The following is a 16577-nucleotide window of genomic DNA, read 5'->3' as shown; positions in this document are numbered from 1 at the left end:
CTCTCTCTCTCTCTCTCTCTCTCTCTCTCTCTCTCTCTCTCTCTCTCTCTCTCTTCTTTCTCTCTCTCTCTGACTTTTGTGCCCCCGGCCCTGCCAAGCCAGCCAGCCCCTAGCCTATAGCCCCTAAACCCCTTTTGCCCACATAGATAGAGTGCCATGCCATGCGTGTTCGCTCTTGCTGTAGGTATGTCGCGAGTTTCAACGCGGGGCGTGCAAACGCGGCGAGACGGAGTGCCGGTTTGCGCACCCCCTCGAGACGGTGCAGGCGAACGAGGACGGCTCTGTGACGGTCTGCATGGACGCTGTCAAGGGCCGATGCAATCGGGACCCCTGCCGCTATTTCCACCCCCCTCTGCACCTTCAAGCCCACATTAAGGCCGCACAATCTCGGGCTAGCATTGCGGTAATGCATTCTCTCTCTCTTTCTCTCTATCTATCTCTCTTTCTCTTTTTTCTTTTTCTACCTTTTTCTTTTTTTCTTTCATTTCTCACATTTTCTTCCTCTTTCTTGATACATTAATTCTCACGACTATTTACATTTTTTCTTTTTATTATTCCCAATTCTTGTTTATTTATCCTATCTTTGTTTGCACTTTTGTTCTGTCCTCTCCAAATATTTCTTTTAATTTGACGACTATTTGTCCAGCATTTTCCTTATAACGAAGTCCATACTATTTGCCTCTTAGATCCTCTTTAGGCGACACAGAGGATTTCCTTGTTGTTTTTTTCTTTATCACACATCCAAATTGTCCGTTCTGTTTTTATTTCTTCATCTTAATTGTCGGTAAATTGCGACAGAAATTTATTTTATTGTTGAATATAGCATAACAAATAAAAGCAAGATATCAATTTAATGTAATCCAAGAAAATATTTTATGGTGTCGTATGGTTTCTGGCGTCAAAACACCGACACTATATTCAGTGTCAGCGATTGTCCCATTAAACAAAATATCCGTATGAATATGAATGGTTTTATAAAGGCTTCTAGTTTTTGTGACGGAATTTATTTTACGAAAACGTTGACAGGGAAACGTTATTTAGATTCATACATTATATGTTGACGTAGAAAAAAATGAAAATATGTATGAAAGTATATATGAAAAAAGCCGTTTTTATAAAATTTTTTTCCTCGGTATAGTTCTGTTACAAGATTAAACATAAAAATTCTTCATGTTAATGGGTCAACCGTGAACGCTAATAATCTTTTTTTCCTTTCTACTTTCTTCTTTTTCTGCCTTTCTGCCTCTTTCCAGCCTCGACCTCGCAGATCGTTCCATGTGGCGTGTGCTTCATGCAAGTGTGTCGTCTCTTTTTTCATTTTTTTTTTTTTAATTATCTCCGCTGAAAATTGGTCGATGTCAAAAAGGGTAAAGTAATGCCCGATGCTCTATCCTTTTCATTGTTGGGCTGCGATAACAAAGTACAGTGGTGTTGATGTCGCTTGTCGTGAAAGAAAAGTGACGGAGATGTGTATCGCGGTTTCACTGTTGTTGCAATGCATTTCTATCATTAAGAAAAATTATTTATTAAATCTATACCGTAAAGTGTGAATACTTTGTGACTCAAAGTGATTATCCTATTCATTTTTGAAAGAATATAAATTAGTTAAATATCATGTGTAGAACATGAAACAAATGTAACGTTACATATCGATTCAGTATATTGTATCTAAAGATACATAACTATTGATTATCGGAAAGGAATGAATTAATTTAAATTTTATTAAATACGTTTCATACTTCATTCTTATTATCTCGTTATTTGCGATTAAAAATATTACATTACATTAAATTTATCTTTAATATTACAAACGAGATGAATTCGCAATCACAAGTATTCCGCACTTTAAGAAATAATCGGAAATTATCAATGCAAAAAAAAGAAAAATACATCGCGCTTTTGCCTAATAAGCTTGGAAAAAATTGCTCTATTTTTTTTTCTTTTTTATTCGTACATAATTTCTAATCACTTTACCCTGGTAAAAATTTCATGCATTTTTTTTAATTGTTACTGAATAATCATATTAACTCTGTTTATAGTAACTGAGAAGTAAAACTATATTTGGATTTAAATCTAAATATGACGCTTTGCCCACAGCTACTGTATACAAATCTGAATCCATTTACAGAACAATAACAATAATAACAATAAATAAAGTAATAATAAAAACAGGATAGTAAATGGATTATGCTATTTTAACTAATAATAATCTATTAATACTACTAGACAATAACTGGACAAGTATTTACGTAAATTGCATATTATTTTTATCAGGAAAATGCTTCAACTACTGAATAAAACTCTATCAAGTTCTTGTTATTTCCTACGCAGTACTTTAGTTATAACGTAATGAGAATACAGTAATACTAGACAGTATAATTGAATGGGTCTAAGAAAAATGCATATATTTCTACCAGGGTAGCTCCATTTATACTCTCACATTGTTAATCTCCACTTTCTATCTATCTCCTGTATATCGCTTAATTACGATTATATAACGGTCCCACTGTACTTTTTTCTATCAAAAATACGGCTAAACGGACGAAAATTCAAAAATTTCGAGAAATCGAACGGATAGAGGAGAATATCGATACGCTTTGCGCGATACTCTCGGAAAGTCTTTTGTGCAGGCTAAGGATGTCGCCCGCGAAGAACAAAAGACTCGAAGTGCACGCATGTTCCCCTCGACCGCACATTGTTCCCTCTTCCTTTTCAACCTTTGTTTTCTTCCTATTTCGTTTCTCCTATACCCCTGAAAGCGTAGTTCCTTTTCTCTTACTCTTAGTCTCACAAGTTTTCTCTCTCTCTCTCTCTTTCTCTTTTCTTTCATGTTTATCATCATCCTCCCTTTCAGTTTCCTAGTTTTGCGTCAAAAGAAGCTTTTCGTTGCTGCGCTGCTTTTCGCCAATCTACGTCGAGTATGTACATCGCCGGTCTTCTTCTTTGATAGCAATAGTCCCTTTACGTGCTTCACATACTATTGAACACGTATTGAGTTTTACATATAATACCGATTTATATCACGAATGTATTTATATACACAATGTTATCGCGCGCGAAGACAGATTAAGACGGATCAATAATATTGGCCAATTGTTGCGCAGTATTAGAATTATATGATAGTTGTGCTAGGAGTACGATGAACCTTTGTCATTTAATAATATCTGTCATGCAAATATTACACCTGTGGATTGTTAATTAAACTTGACTAAATGTCACGATACTAAAATGATGATACATATGATATTATACAAAACAATATTTTTTTCTTACTTTTATATAATCCATAATAATACTTTCTTTACGCATTTATCTAATCAGTTTACATTTTAGTTTTATGAACAAAAGATGGAGCGTGATATCGTCTCCTATATAACTACCATACAGATGTTTATTTCGACATCTTTTTCCTTACCTCTGAATTTTTCCGATTATTTCCCGATTTTCTTATAATATAATTACTTTCTTTTATTATTACTTGATTTTCTCCCAACAATCGTATAGTTCTCGTCCCATGTTTGTCGCTTTTGTGTTCGTCCATATTTTACATCTCCTGTATGATGTTCAGCCGTTTCTGTAGTGTGTAGTGAGTAGTACACGAGGCAAAATTCTTGTTAACATCACCAAAACACCACTGTTCTATTTCTCTCTTTCTAGCAGCCTATCGCAGCTATCCAGGTGCAAAGAACTAGTTGCAATACACCAATCACCTGTTCGGTACTTAGGTCATAATAATTACAAATACTTTTGCAGCTGTGTGCACGTTCCATTTCCTTCCGATATAAAAAAAAATACTATTAAATATTTGTTTTTGTATTATTGGTACATTGATATTTCATCTGTCGAAGTGAACATACAAATTAATACATTATAGCATTTTAAATTGGCCAATATAACTAGATAATCTTATATAAATACGAAATACTTATATAAAATTATACAATTTGTATCAAGTCTTACTATACAATGTTCAATGAATTTATTAATGCACCGTTCATATACAAATCATGTATTGTTTATATGTTAATGGAGGAATTTTTGGATCCAATTGGATATTGAATTGAAGAAAAAACAAGGAAATGGAAATGGAACGTGATCACGTTCTTGTAAATAAGATGTAGTTGAGAAAAGATATCTCTTACGAATGACACGTACACCACCCTGCTGACAAGCTGTGCTGCACGAAACCCGGCTATCAACCCCGCTGCTGTTTTTGCTGCCCCACACAAAAACGCTACACTAAGAGTCCCCGAAAGATACATAGAAAACAACGAAAAAAAAAAAAAAACCCAGTAGAAGGAACGAACAGATACGACGGGTTTGTTGGGAGGTGTGTGGGCCAGGCGATAAAATGTCTTTGTCCACTTCCGTTGTCAAATCTGTCTCTTAATTTTCGCAATCGCGCGGGATCGCGTTAGCATCAAGCACGAGAAGATTGTGTAATTTTCGCAGTCACGGAATGACACGAAGAATTGTTAGCGACGTACTCGCTCTTTCGATTAATTCAATTAAGCAGGATCTAAATTAGAAGATCGTTCCTCCGTCGTTGTCCTTCAACCGATTTTGACCTGGAAATACGTCTCTTGTTGTCGTTTTTTTATTATAGCATTATTATTTCAATTAAAAAGAGGATTATTCGTATCGTTGAAAATTGGGTCGGAGGTTAACGATTTGACTAACGAGTTCAATCCGGTTAATGAACGAATAATTGGTTGGATCAGGATTATTTGCAAACGTGTTTAGTGCGAAGTGCAACTGGACGACCGTTTCGAAGTCATTACGTATTTGTAAACAGCGCGGGGTGGACATACCCCGTTTCCTGCAGACTCAATCATCGTGTTTTCAATCCGTGAACTTGTCTCCGGGACACGATCGTGTTCATTATCTGGGGGAAAAACCAGTCCGAAAAGTAACGGTTAGAGAAAAATAAAAGCTGGAGTAAAAGAGAGAGAAAGAGCGAGAAAGACTTTCAGCGACGTCGCGCGGAAGATCTGCAGCCACACCCGGACACAATGGAGGAAAAGTCTCACATGGATGATTGCGGCAGACCAGCTTGTTGGCAGGGAAGTCTCATTCTCTAAAAGTGGTTTTCAATTTCCCAAGGGTGCATACCGCGTACCGACGGAATCACCTCCGTCCGAATTTGCCTCAGGGGTTACGGACCGACGTGAATCTTTTAGAAAACGAAACACGACCACGATACGGGGGGAATGTTTGTTTTACCAGTTTTCTCAGTTTTATTCCCTTTTTCAGATGGCCCATCGATGGTTCGACGTCTCGTGAGAAAATTTAAACTGCAGGTTTTGTTTCTAGTTTTTAAATTCGATAAAGTTTCTACATATCCTATGACTTTAACCTACCGGAACTGACGTCAAAATATAGGCTTTCTACAATAAGCCATTATCTAAGTTTTAAATCTTAGGCAATGGCTTATTATAGATACAACAGTCACTGACACTACATTGTGAGATCTATTTAATATATGTTAATTAAAAAGCATTAATTAATTTTAAGGGGACAAAATAACAAGAATGAATGACTTAATAAGAATAATCCATATTTGTAAATGTAATATCAAGAAAATTTTTTTGTTTGAATTTTTTTACAAAGATTTGTAATATGAGTGGGTTTTATACAATCAGTTCCGAAAGGTTAAAGATCTATGAAATTAGTAATTCTGAAATTTAAAAAAGGACATTAGTATTATACGTATAGCTATGGCTTACTTTTGTTTGTTAAAATTTAACAAGATCGTTACCTCAATAACAAATTACATGTTAGCACAGAAAAACACATATGATAAAAAATGTTTCGTTATCTCGATTGGTACAAATTGTTTGTATGCTCTAAAATTCTTTCGATACGAAATATTTTAATAATGTATCATGATGAGTTGCAATTAACTCTTGCAATCAACCTTGATATGCTAATACTGACGACGTCGCCAACGAAGGCCATGTTAAACCGCATCGTCGCGACGTGATGCACTCTTCGGAATTGGTATGCCATACCTGAATGTTTACCAAGTGTACGACACGAAGTTCCCAAGCACGTAAGAGTGCAGATCTATCACTGAAACCGCATACGACACGTGCGAGCTACACTATAGCTCGCGCATTCTCGATCTGTACAAAACAAAATCATTATCGCACATGTAAATATACACGCGCATGCACACTGTCACACATACACATATAAACACACATTATACAGACATATACCAGAAATACTATCACGACACACCGTTATCCTGTTCCTTAAAGAAGATGCCGACGACAACAGCGAGTTCTTGAATAAGAAGACTTGAACAAGAGAACACCGTACACTTGGATGTTCGCGAGAGATGGTGTAAATTAACTGATAAACTAAATCAATGTCTCTTTCGTAAATTTTTCAGGTATTGTAAAGATAGAAAGACGAGAAGTACGGGTCCTAAAAAAAAAATGACCCTCCTTTTTTGCTTCATTCATAGTCTCTTGCACGCATTTCTCTGTAACTTTTTCCACTTCCTTACTATTTATATATATATATATATGTATAATTTTATCTCTTTCTTTCTCTCTCTTTCTCTTTCTCTCTCGATCGCCTTCTCCATTTCGCAAGGGAGACGCCGAAAGGGAAGAGCGAATGGATGCTGACGCAAAGCGGGAGAGAAAAGTGGAGCGAGAAGCCAAAGAGTCATATATCACATATATGTGTGTGTGTGTGTGTGTGTATATATATATATATATGTGTGTATATATATATATACACCTATATCTTGTACATGAATGTCCACACGCAAATATAGATTATGAGAGGCAGAGACGCAAAACTAATCAACTTCGAGAGAGTGCCTCGATTATTGCAGGTGTTGCAGCAGTCAGAAACGCCAGCCGAAAGCCCGATGTCGATGGACGATGAAGTGGGACCGGTTCTCTTTCGTACTACGCGTCCCTTTATCTACGTGCTTCCCTATGCTCTATGTTCGATTCTGATTTTTCAGTATTATTAAAATTTGCGCTTTTCTTTTAGTCACTATATAGATAATGTGCTCGGCCAAATAGATATATCACTTCTCTGTCTGTCTTTCTCCTTAATGTCGATTAAATAACGAATTAGTGCCAATTAGCCCGCAGATTGACGCTGACGCCAGCTACGTCCGTTGGTCCTATCTAACGTGCTATAATTATTATTATTATCATTATTATTATTATCAGCAGCATTATCATATTATTATTGCTATTACTATTAATCGGTGGTGTTTATACTCGCGTCTGTCTCGTAGAAACTTGCCTTCTGCGAGTCGTCGCGTTAGTACATGCATTTTAAAAGAGTAACGCGGTGGAAGGCCGATAAACGTGGAAAGAAAATGAAAAAATGCGTTATTTAGCTAAAATACGCATGTATTAAGCAAGTCTTAACTTACCGATCGTTAGAAGTCCATCGTGTTTTGACACGAAGCGTGGTTTTATGTACTAAAATGGATATTACAACGATTTATGAAAAGAAAAAGTATCTTTTTAAAATTTTGAGAATAATATAAATGTTTAATCGGACTTGTGATCGTTATAGCCGCGTTTATCGGACGAAGAAGGTTGCGATCGCGCGTCGGATTCAAATCGTTCGCCGTTCCACTCGCAGAAGTTTCGAAACGTTCCTCGAAACGTATAAAGATATCTGGGTCGCGCATAAAAATCTGCATCTAATTTATATTTCTATCCTTGGCTATACCTTGGAAATTTGTTCGGACGTGTTTTGCATTAGAAAGACAAGTAGAAAATTAAAATGATAAAGAAGAGAACGATATCCGTGCGATAAGCGATTGAACGACGTGATAAACGGGAGCAGTTACGTAATTCGGAGATACACTCGCGAGTAACTCGAGCGGTGTATATTTATATACGCGGTGGATATAACGTATTGGCGGACGTATCGTCTTACGCGTGATCGCACGAGCCACGCAGAAATATTGTAAATCTCGCGCGCGTATATGCGTGTGGCGCGTGTGTGCGTTACGCGTGTGTTGTCCTCTGTGTGTGCGCGCACGTTTTCGGCTCACGAAGGACGAGAGAGAAGTAGCTTGATAAACGCGATATAGCGGGCCACGGCGTAACGCGTGAACTCGCAAGCGTGTTACACTTGTACGCGGACATATATCTACACGCATACGCACACACGTATACACGCATACACGCACGCGCAAGAGTATGTGTTCTTTCGTTTCTTTTTTTTTCTCTTTACATAAGTCAAAAAGAATATTATACGCGACTGTCGTTTCTTGCCTTAGCCTCAACTGGTCTGTTTTTCTTTTTTTGATTTTTATCTTGCCCTCTTCCGCCTGACGATGCTTCTACATGCTTGCTGACAATACCTTCGTGCGCTTCGCTACCTGCCAATTAACGCCTGCGAAATATTGCTGACCGAAACTCGGAAAAAAAAAAAAAAACTGTATCAACGCAAATAATAAAAACCAACGTAAATAATACGCACGATCGACCGATGCCACCGCACGCATGTGCCGAAAATGTACGGAAAAATGTATATGCCACCATCGCTACGACCGCCGCAACGATACACACGCAACAAAATATGTATAAATATGCTAACACATGAAAAATGAAAAAAAATGTCTCGATTGGGAAATGTCTCGGGAATGCCGAAACGGAAACGGATGTGGTCGACGCACGGCAACGTACGGAAAAACTGTGTATGCGGCTGTAAAAACCTGAAATCTGTGTACACGTATAAAAATGTTCAAAAAAAAAAAAAAACGTGAAATCGGAAAAACCGAACGAACGTGTGAAAATGAAAAAAAAAAAATATATAATAAATGCGAAACGAAACGATACGAAAAAACGCAGACGGCGACGATGCCGACGAACGTGACGGGAATGAGTACGTTGGCTGGCGGAGTATCAGGAGTGCCGGCAGCTGCGATGCCCGGAGGACTTCAGAGCGCCGGTATGGCGAGCATCGAGCTCGGCAAGAAGCGGATGCGCGACTCCAATGATGATCTGCTAATGGTACCACGGCTTATGCATGGAGTACACTTTCCTTTTTTTCGTAGCTGGACTCTGGCAAAGTGGCCTCGACAATCTATTTTCGCGGCTGTTTTCGCGAGAACCTTTGACACGCGCATATCGTATGTTTTTCCAAATTTTCGTGACATAAAAGAAAATATTTAGATCAGCGAGAAATTTACAATACAGCAAAATATGTTGACGATACTTTAAATGCATATTACGTGATTACGTGAACGTCAGAGATATCGGCTATGTTTATCATTAGTCGCTAGTTTAGTTTATCTAATTACGATATTGACAAATTTTCAACATCGTTAATCAGGATGCAAGAAATTAATCCCTGGTAGTTATATAATCTCGTGATAATCTTGTAGAATTTCCAACTGGTGTTTGCTCGTACTTGCTGATACTCGTACTCGATTCGCGAAACTTTGCAAATGGACAGGTTTAGACGGACATTCTATGTCGTAAATGTAATCGACCTTGCTTCTGCCGGTCTCGTGCTACAAGCTACGGAGTTTGCGTCGTGGTAAAGTTTAGGCGGCCGCGACGAAACGGTTCCAGGCCATTTTCCAGAGATTCCACGTAGTCGTATCTTTAAGTTATGAGTACAGTTATTGCGATTGTGAATACACTGCCGAGCGCGCTTAGAGCTCTAGCTCCTGTCTTCCATTTTTATTTCTAACAAGAGTCCCGCTGTTTCTCTATCGAATAGAAAGAAAAGAACGGAAACGTTTCGGTGAAACCTTACAGCCGACAGCGTGTAAACCTAACGATACGAGACGTCGCATTTCTGCCAACATGGTGTTGTGATTGAAACGTACTAGAATACCAATAACGTCACATACGGCGCCATAACTGAAACCTCTATGAGCCTTGTATATGGTATCATTATTGAAACCCCTCTAATGTCGGTGTCATCCTGTAGAATATTACTGTAGAAACCTTCACGATATCGTCACATACGGCGTGATTACGATTGAAACCTTTGTGCTGCAACGCGATGAATAATCGTGATAACGAAAAATGAATTTGTTTGAAAAACAAGTCTATAGTATTAACAAAACGTCACTTATGACTACGCGAGTGAAATCCTTTTTGATTAAAGAGATTTTCCTAAATTTACTTAGTACAAGTCGGCACGAAAGGATTTGCAAGATATAAAAGTTGTAACGTTCTACTGTGATGCTTATATTTCAAACGTTTAGTCTCGTATCGTTCTCGGGTTGTACATGACATCGCATCGATTTCTGTCCAAAGACAATCGCGTAAAAGATTCTAGAAACTATCTTTTTTTTTTCTCTTGGTTTCGCTTTCCACTGTCGTTCGTTGCAATGTTGTTCGTATCAGAGCTTACGCCTCGTAATGTATTTATAGATCGCTTACTACTTTTTTTTTTAATCGTTAGCCACGTGTTTATATTGTTACGAATTTTAAAGAGATCCCTCTCTGTAAGGGGGTGCACAAAGTGCATATTCCATCCAAGTTTTATCCATGCGGAGGAACATTAAGCGTGGCTAGCGAGTATATGATTTAACATACATTTACCCCTTGGCGATTCCCCGACCAATGAAATTAGCGGATCTACGATCGCGTGAAAGGAGTACACTTTTCATCACGATTGTCATCCGCTCGTTGGTCGCGCTTACATTTCGAGACACGCACGCACTGTTGAAACACTTGAGGAAAATTTCAATTAGATTGCAAATGATATACTTCAAAAAATATGTCTATCTTTAATCCTTTAATGTTTGACAAAAACTACACGATCGCGATGTGCGTTATCTCTCTCTACTTCCTTATCATATTTTATGCGAGTGTGTGAATAGTGGCTTTCTTATTGTATCAGCATACTCTTTGGATAATTGATTACTTGTTTTAACAAAAAATATTTATCCGAGACATTTAATCAGAATTATGTTGGTATTTGAAAAAGAAAAAAAAATGAAGCAACGATATGATTTGCAATGAAAAAAAAAAAAAATGAATTGCTTAGCAATTAAAAAGTCTTGAAAGGAGTAAAGAACTGGAGATCTCTCAACGTTAAAGGATTAATAAAATGGAAAAGAACTCTTGTGAATGTAAAGAAATATCGCGAGTATCGATGCGCGGAAGTGCGCGCGTGTTTTGATGCGAGCTCGGTAAGGAAACCGTCGACTCTAATCTCCGTATGTCAGGACCCCCTCACGAAACGAAACGGAAAAGAGAGTAAAGAGGGCGAGTCGTGAGGCCCTTAAAGGCTCGCACTTTCGCGGTATGCTGCGAACCCTGCATACCGCGGTGCTGCGTCTACGGAGCGTTAGATCTGTGTAAATTCTGAGCTTGCGCCGATGATGCATGTTGTGCTTAAGCGACTATCGAGGTGATGGTGGACGTAACGTCATCCCCTCGACGCTCTGGACGATGACCGAAGTTTTGGCAGTTCTTGTCGCGGAGGATCGTCGAGCGGGCCCTCATCGCCGTGACGCGTTTCGAAATTTGCCGTCCGCGTGATGGCTTTCCTAGTCTTCGTTAGAGTCACGTCGAGTCTGCTAAAGAGCACTGTAGATCGCTTACATACACTCGCTACTTTTTTTAATACTACCTTTTCTTTTACTTCTGTCTTTATATATATATATTTATATATATATCACGTACGTATCTCGCTCTTTCTCTCTATCTCTCCGTCGCTAATACTGTCAATCAGCATCTGAAGCGCGATCGACAGATTTGTTCGGGTTTGAAACGTAATTTTATCCATGTGCAACTTTCTAACTCCGTGCGCCAGGACGAAAATGGATTTTCGCTGTACAAATAGAGGCTTCCTTCAGAAAGCGCGCATAACTTCTCGGTATTTTCGGTACGCGAGTTTTCAATACGCGAAGAGAAAGAAGAAGTGCCTGCATAGAATCCATATAAATTCATAAGAATGCAAACTCTTGTTGCAGAAATGTATCAATATTTCAAAACAAAAATTTTGAAACGCGATAACACTGAGACAGCCAAATGCGAATGCATTTTCGCTGTACGCATACAAGATGTATTAGAAGATATGGGAATTACGGATTTTCTTTGATGAATTTGAAGCCGAAAGTTTTCTGTAGTACAAAAAGATAACGAAATATTTTTTCTAGCAAACTTTAAATGAATATTTTTATGACTTGAGTTATATATGTCATAATTGGATAGAAATACTCAATTTTTTTAAATTATGTCAGATTAGCCGGCTCTAAATTTATTAAAAAAAATAATGCTATATTTTACTTTGTAAAATGTATTAATTTTAAAGCGCATTGATTCTAAAGCGCTTTTGTTTTACAATATATTCTAATACGGAGAAACGAAAAATTCGGTGAAAACTTTTGCTACAATGCTATATATTTTCAGCAGGCTTAGTAGACAGCAACATTCGATACGAATGATAAAGAGTTGAAAGGCACGTTGCCTTTTGCGTGATATAGCTGCGAATGGTTGCACATTCTTAAGCAAAGAAAAACGCGCAGTGTGACGCTGAATTCGCTTTCGCGCACTCGCTTACTGGCGACGTTCGCAATTACGAATTGATTTTGTTAATCGTGAACGCATACGGCGGTCAAAGGCGAGTTCGGAGTCGTTCATACGCAAACGAAGCCGCGATTTTTGAAAATTATATCCGTGCGTCGTTACGACTCCGAGTGTTTCGTTGGTGAGCAAACCGCGGGAACACGTGTTAACACGCATATACATATATGTATGTATCTGTGGCGCTGTGACAATATGTTTCACCCCGGCCACTTTACTATATAAGTCAGCTTCTGAGCTTTTGCATCTCGTCTACCGCAGCTTCTAACTCGAACGTGTTTTACACCTCGATAGAGATTTTGATTTGGCTTTCCCCTCTTTGTTGCGCACGCGTCTGTTTCGCGCAGGTGACTTACCAAAGTGCTCGCTCACCAAGTATCACCGCAAGCCTATATCAGCTTTCGTGAATCCGTGTTGTGCAACTTTCGCATCACGTCGGTATCGCGAAGCCTTTTGTTCTCCGAGCCAAGCCCAACTGCGCCTTTTATATTAATATCTCTCTTGTCGACCTTGCTCTTTCTTTTTCTCTTTTTCTCTATCTTTCTCTTTATATCTTTCTCTTCAATCTCTCCGTTTTGCTCGCAAAGGAGGAAAGATTCATTTGTCTTCACATTTATCTCGCGAAAATGAACGAAAAGCTTTCAGATCGGACATTAGCATCGACAACTTTGTTACAGCGCGATTCCTGCTTCTTCGCTCTCGCAATATTCTTAATAGGAAGGCGACAGTGCAGTTTTCCGATCGGTATTTTGATCGTTTATTAATATAAGGGGCGATGGTCTCTCTTTAATCGAGCCGCGCAACGGTCCTCGATACTAACAATGGCTGGTTTTTCTGACACGCTCCCAATAGTAGAAACAGAGGAAAAGTGTAAAAGAAAGAAAGAAAGAAAGAACGAACGAAACATTTTGCAGTTATCCAACAACGAAACGTCGTCGTTTGGGAACGTCGCCGCAAGCTGCGTCATCGGCACAACTTTTACACACTACCACAGTCCAACACCCTTCTCCACCGCGCCACCGCCGTCTACCCTCCCCCGTTTCTTTGAGACACGACCCTCTCTCGTTTCCCGTCTCGAAAATCCAATTATACAGACGCAACGCGCCTCGTCCTCGAAATTAGTTGAAACCGATCCTGTCTTTGTTGCAGATGGACATGAAGTCTGTCGGGTCGTTCTACTACGAGAACTTTGTAAGTGCAGAACCTAAACATTGAATCATAATTCATATGATCCATTTCTTCGTGTGCGTATCATTCCATTTATATACTCGCGATTAATATTTATCTCCCCATCCAGGAGATATTTATTTCTTACAGCAAGATATAAAAATTCTACTGACAAAATTCTTTTTCAATTATCATTAAATTTGCAAGCATTTTAAAATGGAGCATTATCGAGATTTAACGAGATAGCAGCGATCGTTTCTTTCTAAAACAGTGATGATATCGCTGAGAGGTAGATATGATTCCTTCCGGCTGCGGTACATGCGACTAATTGCTGTTTTGCAAAGAAGACAAAAGAATCATTGTAACAATACATCGATATCAACTCATCTTAAAATAGCAATTTATTACAAATTACGATTGAATTTGATTGTGTTGGACGAAAGAGGTTAGTCTTTTGACCGCCTCGTCGTGGAAAATGTCAAACCCGACGTCCCCTGCACAGCTGGATCAAGAAAACTCATGAGCACGCAAAAGAGAACAATATATCGTATCCCCGGCCGAAACGGAGTCGAGGCTTTCATGGAGGAAGCTTCCGCTCGAGTGGCCACGTTGCTCGCGTCACAAACTCATTCTAATCATGAATCTCTTTGCAATTCTTTTTGCAGGCCTTCCCAGGGATGGTTCCGTATAAACGACCGGCGGCCGACAAGTCCGGCGTGCCGGTCTATCAGCCTACCGGTGCGACGACCTATCAACAGTTAATGCAGCTGCAGCAGCCCTTCGTGCCTGTGTCATGTGAGTACACTGGAACACCACCCCTACCCACTCAAACCTCTAACCAATCGGTCGTGCAACCCCCGAACGTGCAAAGCAACCACCACGCGATAGTGGTGCAATCCTCCTCCTCCCAGGGAGCCGCTGGCGCAACAGTCAATAACTGCGCTGACGCCAACAATGGCGTGCTGATGGATCCCAACAATCCGCCGCCGCCACCTCCGACCGCTGACAATAACAGTAACAGTAGTAACGGCAATAACAAGCAACCGGTTACCACGCAGAATCATGATGAAAATTCGCGTAACTCCCCCGAATTGAATCATTCGAGCCCATCGTCTCTGCAGCAGCAACAACAGCAACAGCAGGTATCGCAACACCAACAGCAACAACAGCAAATCAACCAGTTGGCGCTATCACCAGCGATGAGTCCATTGACTTCTATGGCCAGCCTGACCTCAATGCCTGGCATGGTGAACATGGCCTCGATGGCTTCTATGGCCTCCATGGCAAATATGTCATCGATAACGAACATCACCTCTATGGGCAATTATAACGCTGCTTCCAATATGGCGAGCCTAAATATGCTCAACAGTCTCGGAATGGCCTCTGGATTACCAGCTCCTCTCGATCCAGCGACTCTCGCCAAAGAGGTCGCCCAGAAAAACTATGCTAAAGCCCTTAAGCTCTCGCAGGTCTCGCAGTCTTACGGCATTGGTCAGCTCGCACTTAATTACACTGGCGTCGCTCTAAATAAACAAAATCTCATGAATTCCGCGGCGACTCCCAGACCTGTCATCCCGAGTCTGGCCGGTATCCCGGGCGCCTTGACCTCACCGCTGTCCGCGGGTATCTTGGCGTACTCCAGACCGCCACCCACAGCGACCCCCATAAATCCATATTCTCTGATCAGGCAACAGATCTTGCCGAATCCATATGTCCAGGCCTCGATACCCGGCGCTGCGACCGTACAAACCAATCCCTATGTCCAGAATCCATATGCTGTTCTACCTGCAGTAGCCAGTGTACTGGCCGCAGGTGTACCGCAGATACCGCAGATAGGCAACCCGGCGACAATAGCGGCGCAGCCGCAGGTAGCGATCCCCGTCAGCTCTGGGGTGATCATGCAACCGTACAAGAAGATGAAGACATCGTAAAGACATCCTTGCCTACCGGCTCGGGAAGACTCGTCTCTTCTCACGAAAGTGCCGTTCCTTTTTCCTTCGGGCACCTTCCATTCTCTCCCTCGCGACGAACGAACGAACGATTCCGCGAAAGTCGCTGATGATGATTGCTGCTACCGATCACGGTAGTGATATTTTAGATAATTCTAGAGTACCTTTACGATTAGTGTTCAATTGCGGGGAATGAAGGACGAATCGTAAAAATTGTTACGTTCTGAATAGACTTTCGCAATTGTATTTTTGTAGTTTTGTAGTTTCAGTCCGAAATGAAAAACGCGTTTAGAAATAGTAGCGTTTGTGGAAGTAAAAAACATAAAATTGAGCTAAATGGATATTTGATACATTAGTTTACAATAATTACAATAATTACAATGCCCAGTGCGAATTAGTTCTAGAATGTTATACTTTTCGGCATAAATTACATAGTGAAGATTAGTGAACTTCTTGTCATGTATATGTTGTTATTTGATTTTTCTATATTTTGCTGATGAAAGTGTATTAAAGAGAAAAGAGAAAGAAAGAGAGAGTATAATATATATATATACAATTCTTTATACTATATACAAAATATAATACGAATTGCAATTTATTAGCTTTAATTTTATTCGATATTAAAAAATTACGCGTATTTAAATCTTCGACTACATCGATGAAATGAAAAACGTAGAAAAACAAAAGTGCAGTCCTAAGATATTAATCTTCCGCCGGTGCTAAATCGCCGGTGCTAAAAAAGCGAGAAATCGGTCTTCGTTCGCGAGAGGGATGGAATATTCAGTTAAGCGCGATTGCGAGACGAGAGATGCTGATATACAAAAACAAGTTCCGAAAATAGATTCATTTTCTAGTCAGACATTGTCGGTGAACAGTGCCTTATTGACCTGATTCCATTTGGATCGTTATAAGCGTA

General features: G+C 39.7%; 1 protein-coding gene across 1 annotated transcript in view; it reads left to right on the top strand.

Annotated features, from left to right (window-relative positions):
- LOC108766231 (AF4/FMR2 family member 4) overlaps positions 1–16059 on the top strand; it is a 62090-nt gene extending 46031 nt beyond the window's left edge. The window contains exons 5-7 of the mRNA XM_018515394.1: positions 8844–9005; positions 13695–13736; positions 14378–16059. Coding sequence (XP_018370896.1) covers positions 8844–9005; positions 13695–13736; positions 14378–15643 — 1470 coding nt within the window. The 3' untranslated portion in view covers positions 15644–16059. The remainder of the gene's footprint in view (positions 1–8843; positions 9006–13694; positions 13737–14377) is intronic.
- The last annotated feature ends 518 nt before the right edge of the window (positions 16060–16577 follow it).

Source organism: Trachymyrmex cornetzi, unplaced genomic scaffold (genome assembly GCF_001594075.2).
Source record: "Trachymyrmex cornetzi isolate Tcor2-1 unplaced genomic scaffold, Tcor1.1 scaffold579, whole genome shotgun sequence".
Lineage (NCBI taxonomy): Eukaryota > Metazoa > Arthropoda > Insecta > Hymenoptera > Formicidae > Trachymyrmex > Trachymyrmex cornetzi.
The sequence above is the reverse complement of the archived record's forward strand: the minus strand, read 5'-3'. Positions and strand labels throughout refer to the sequence as shown.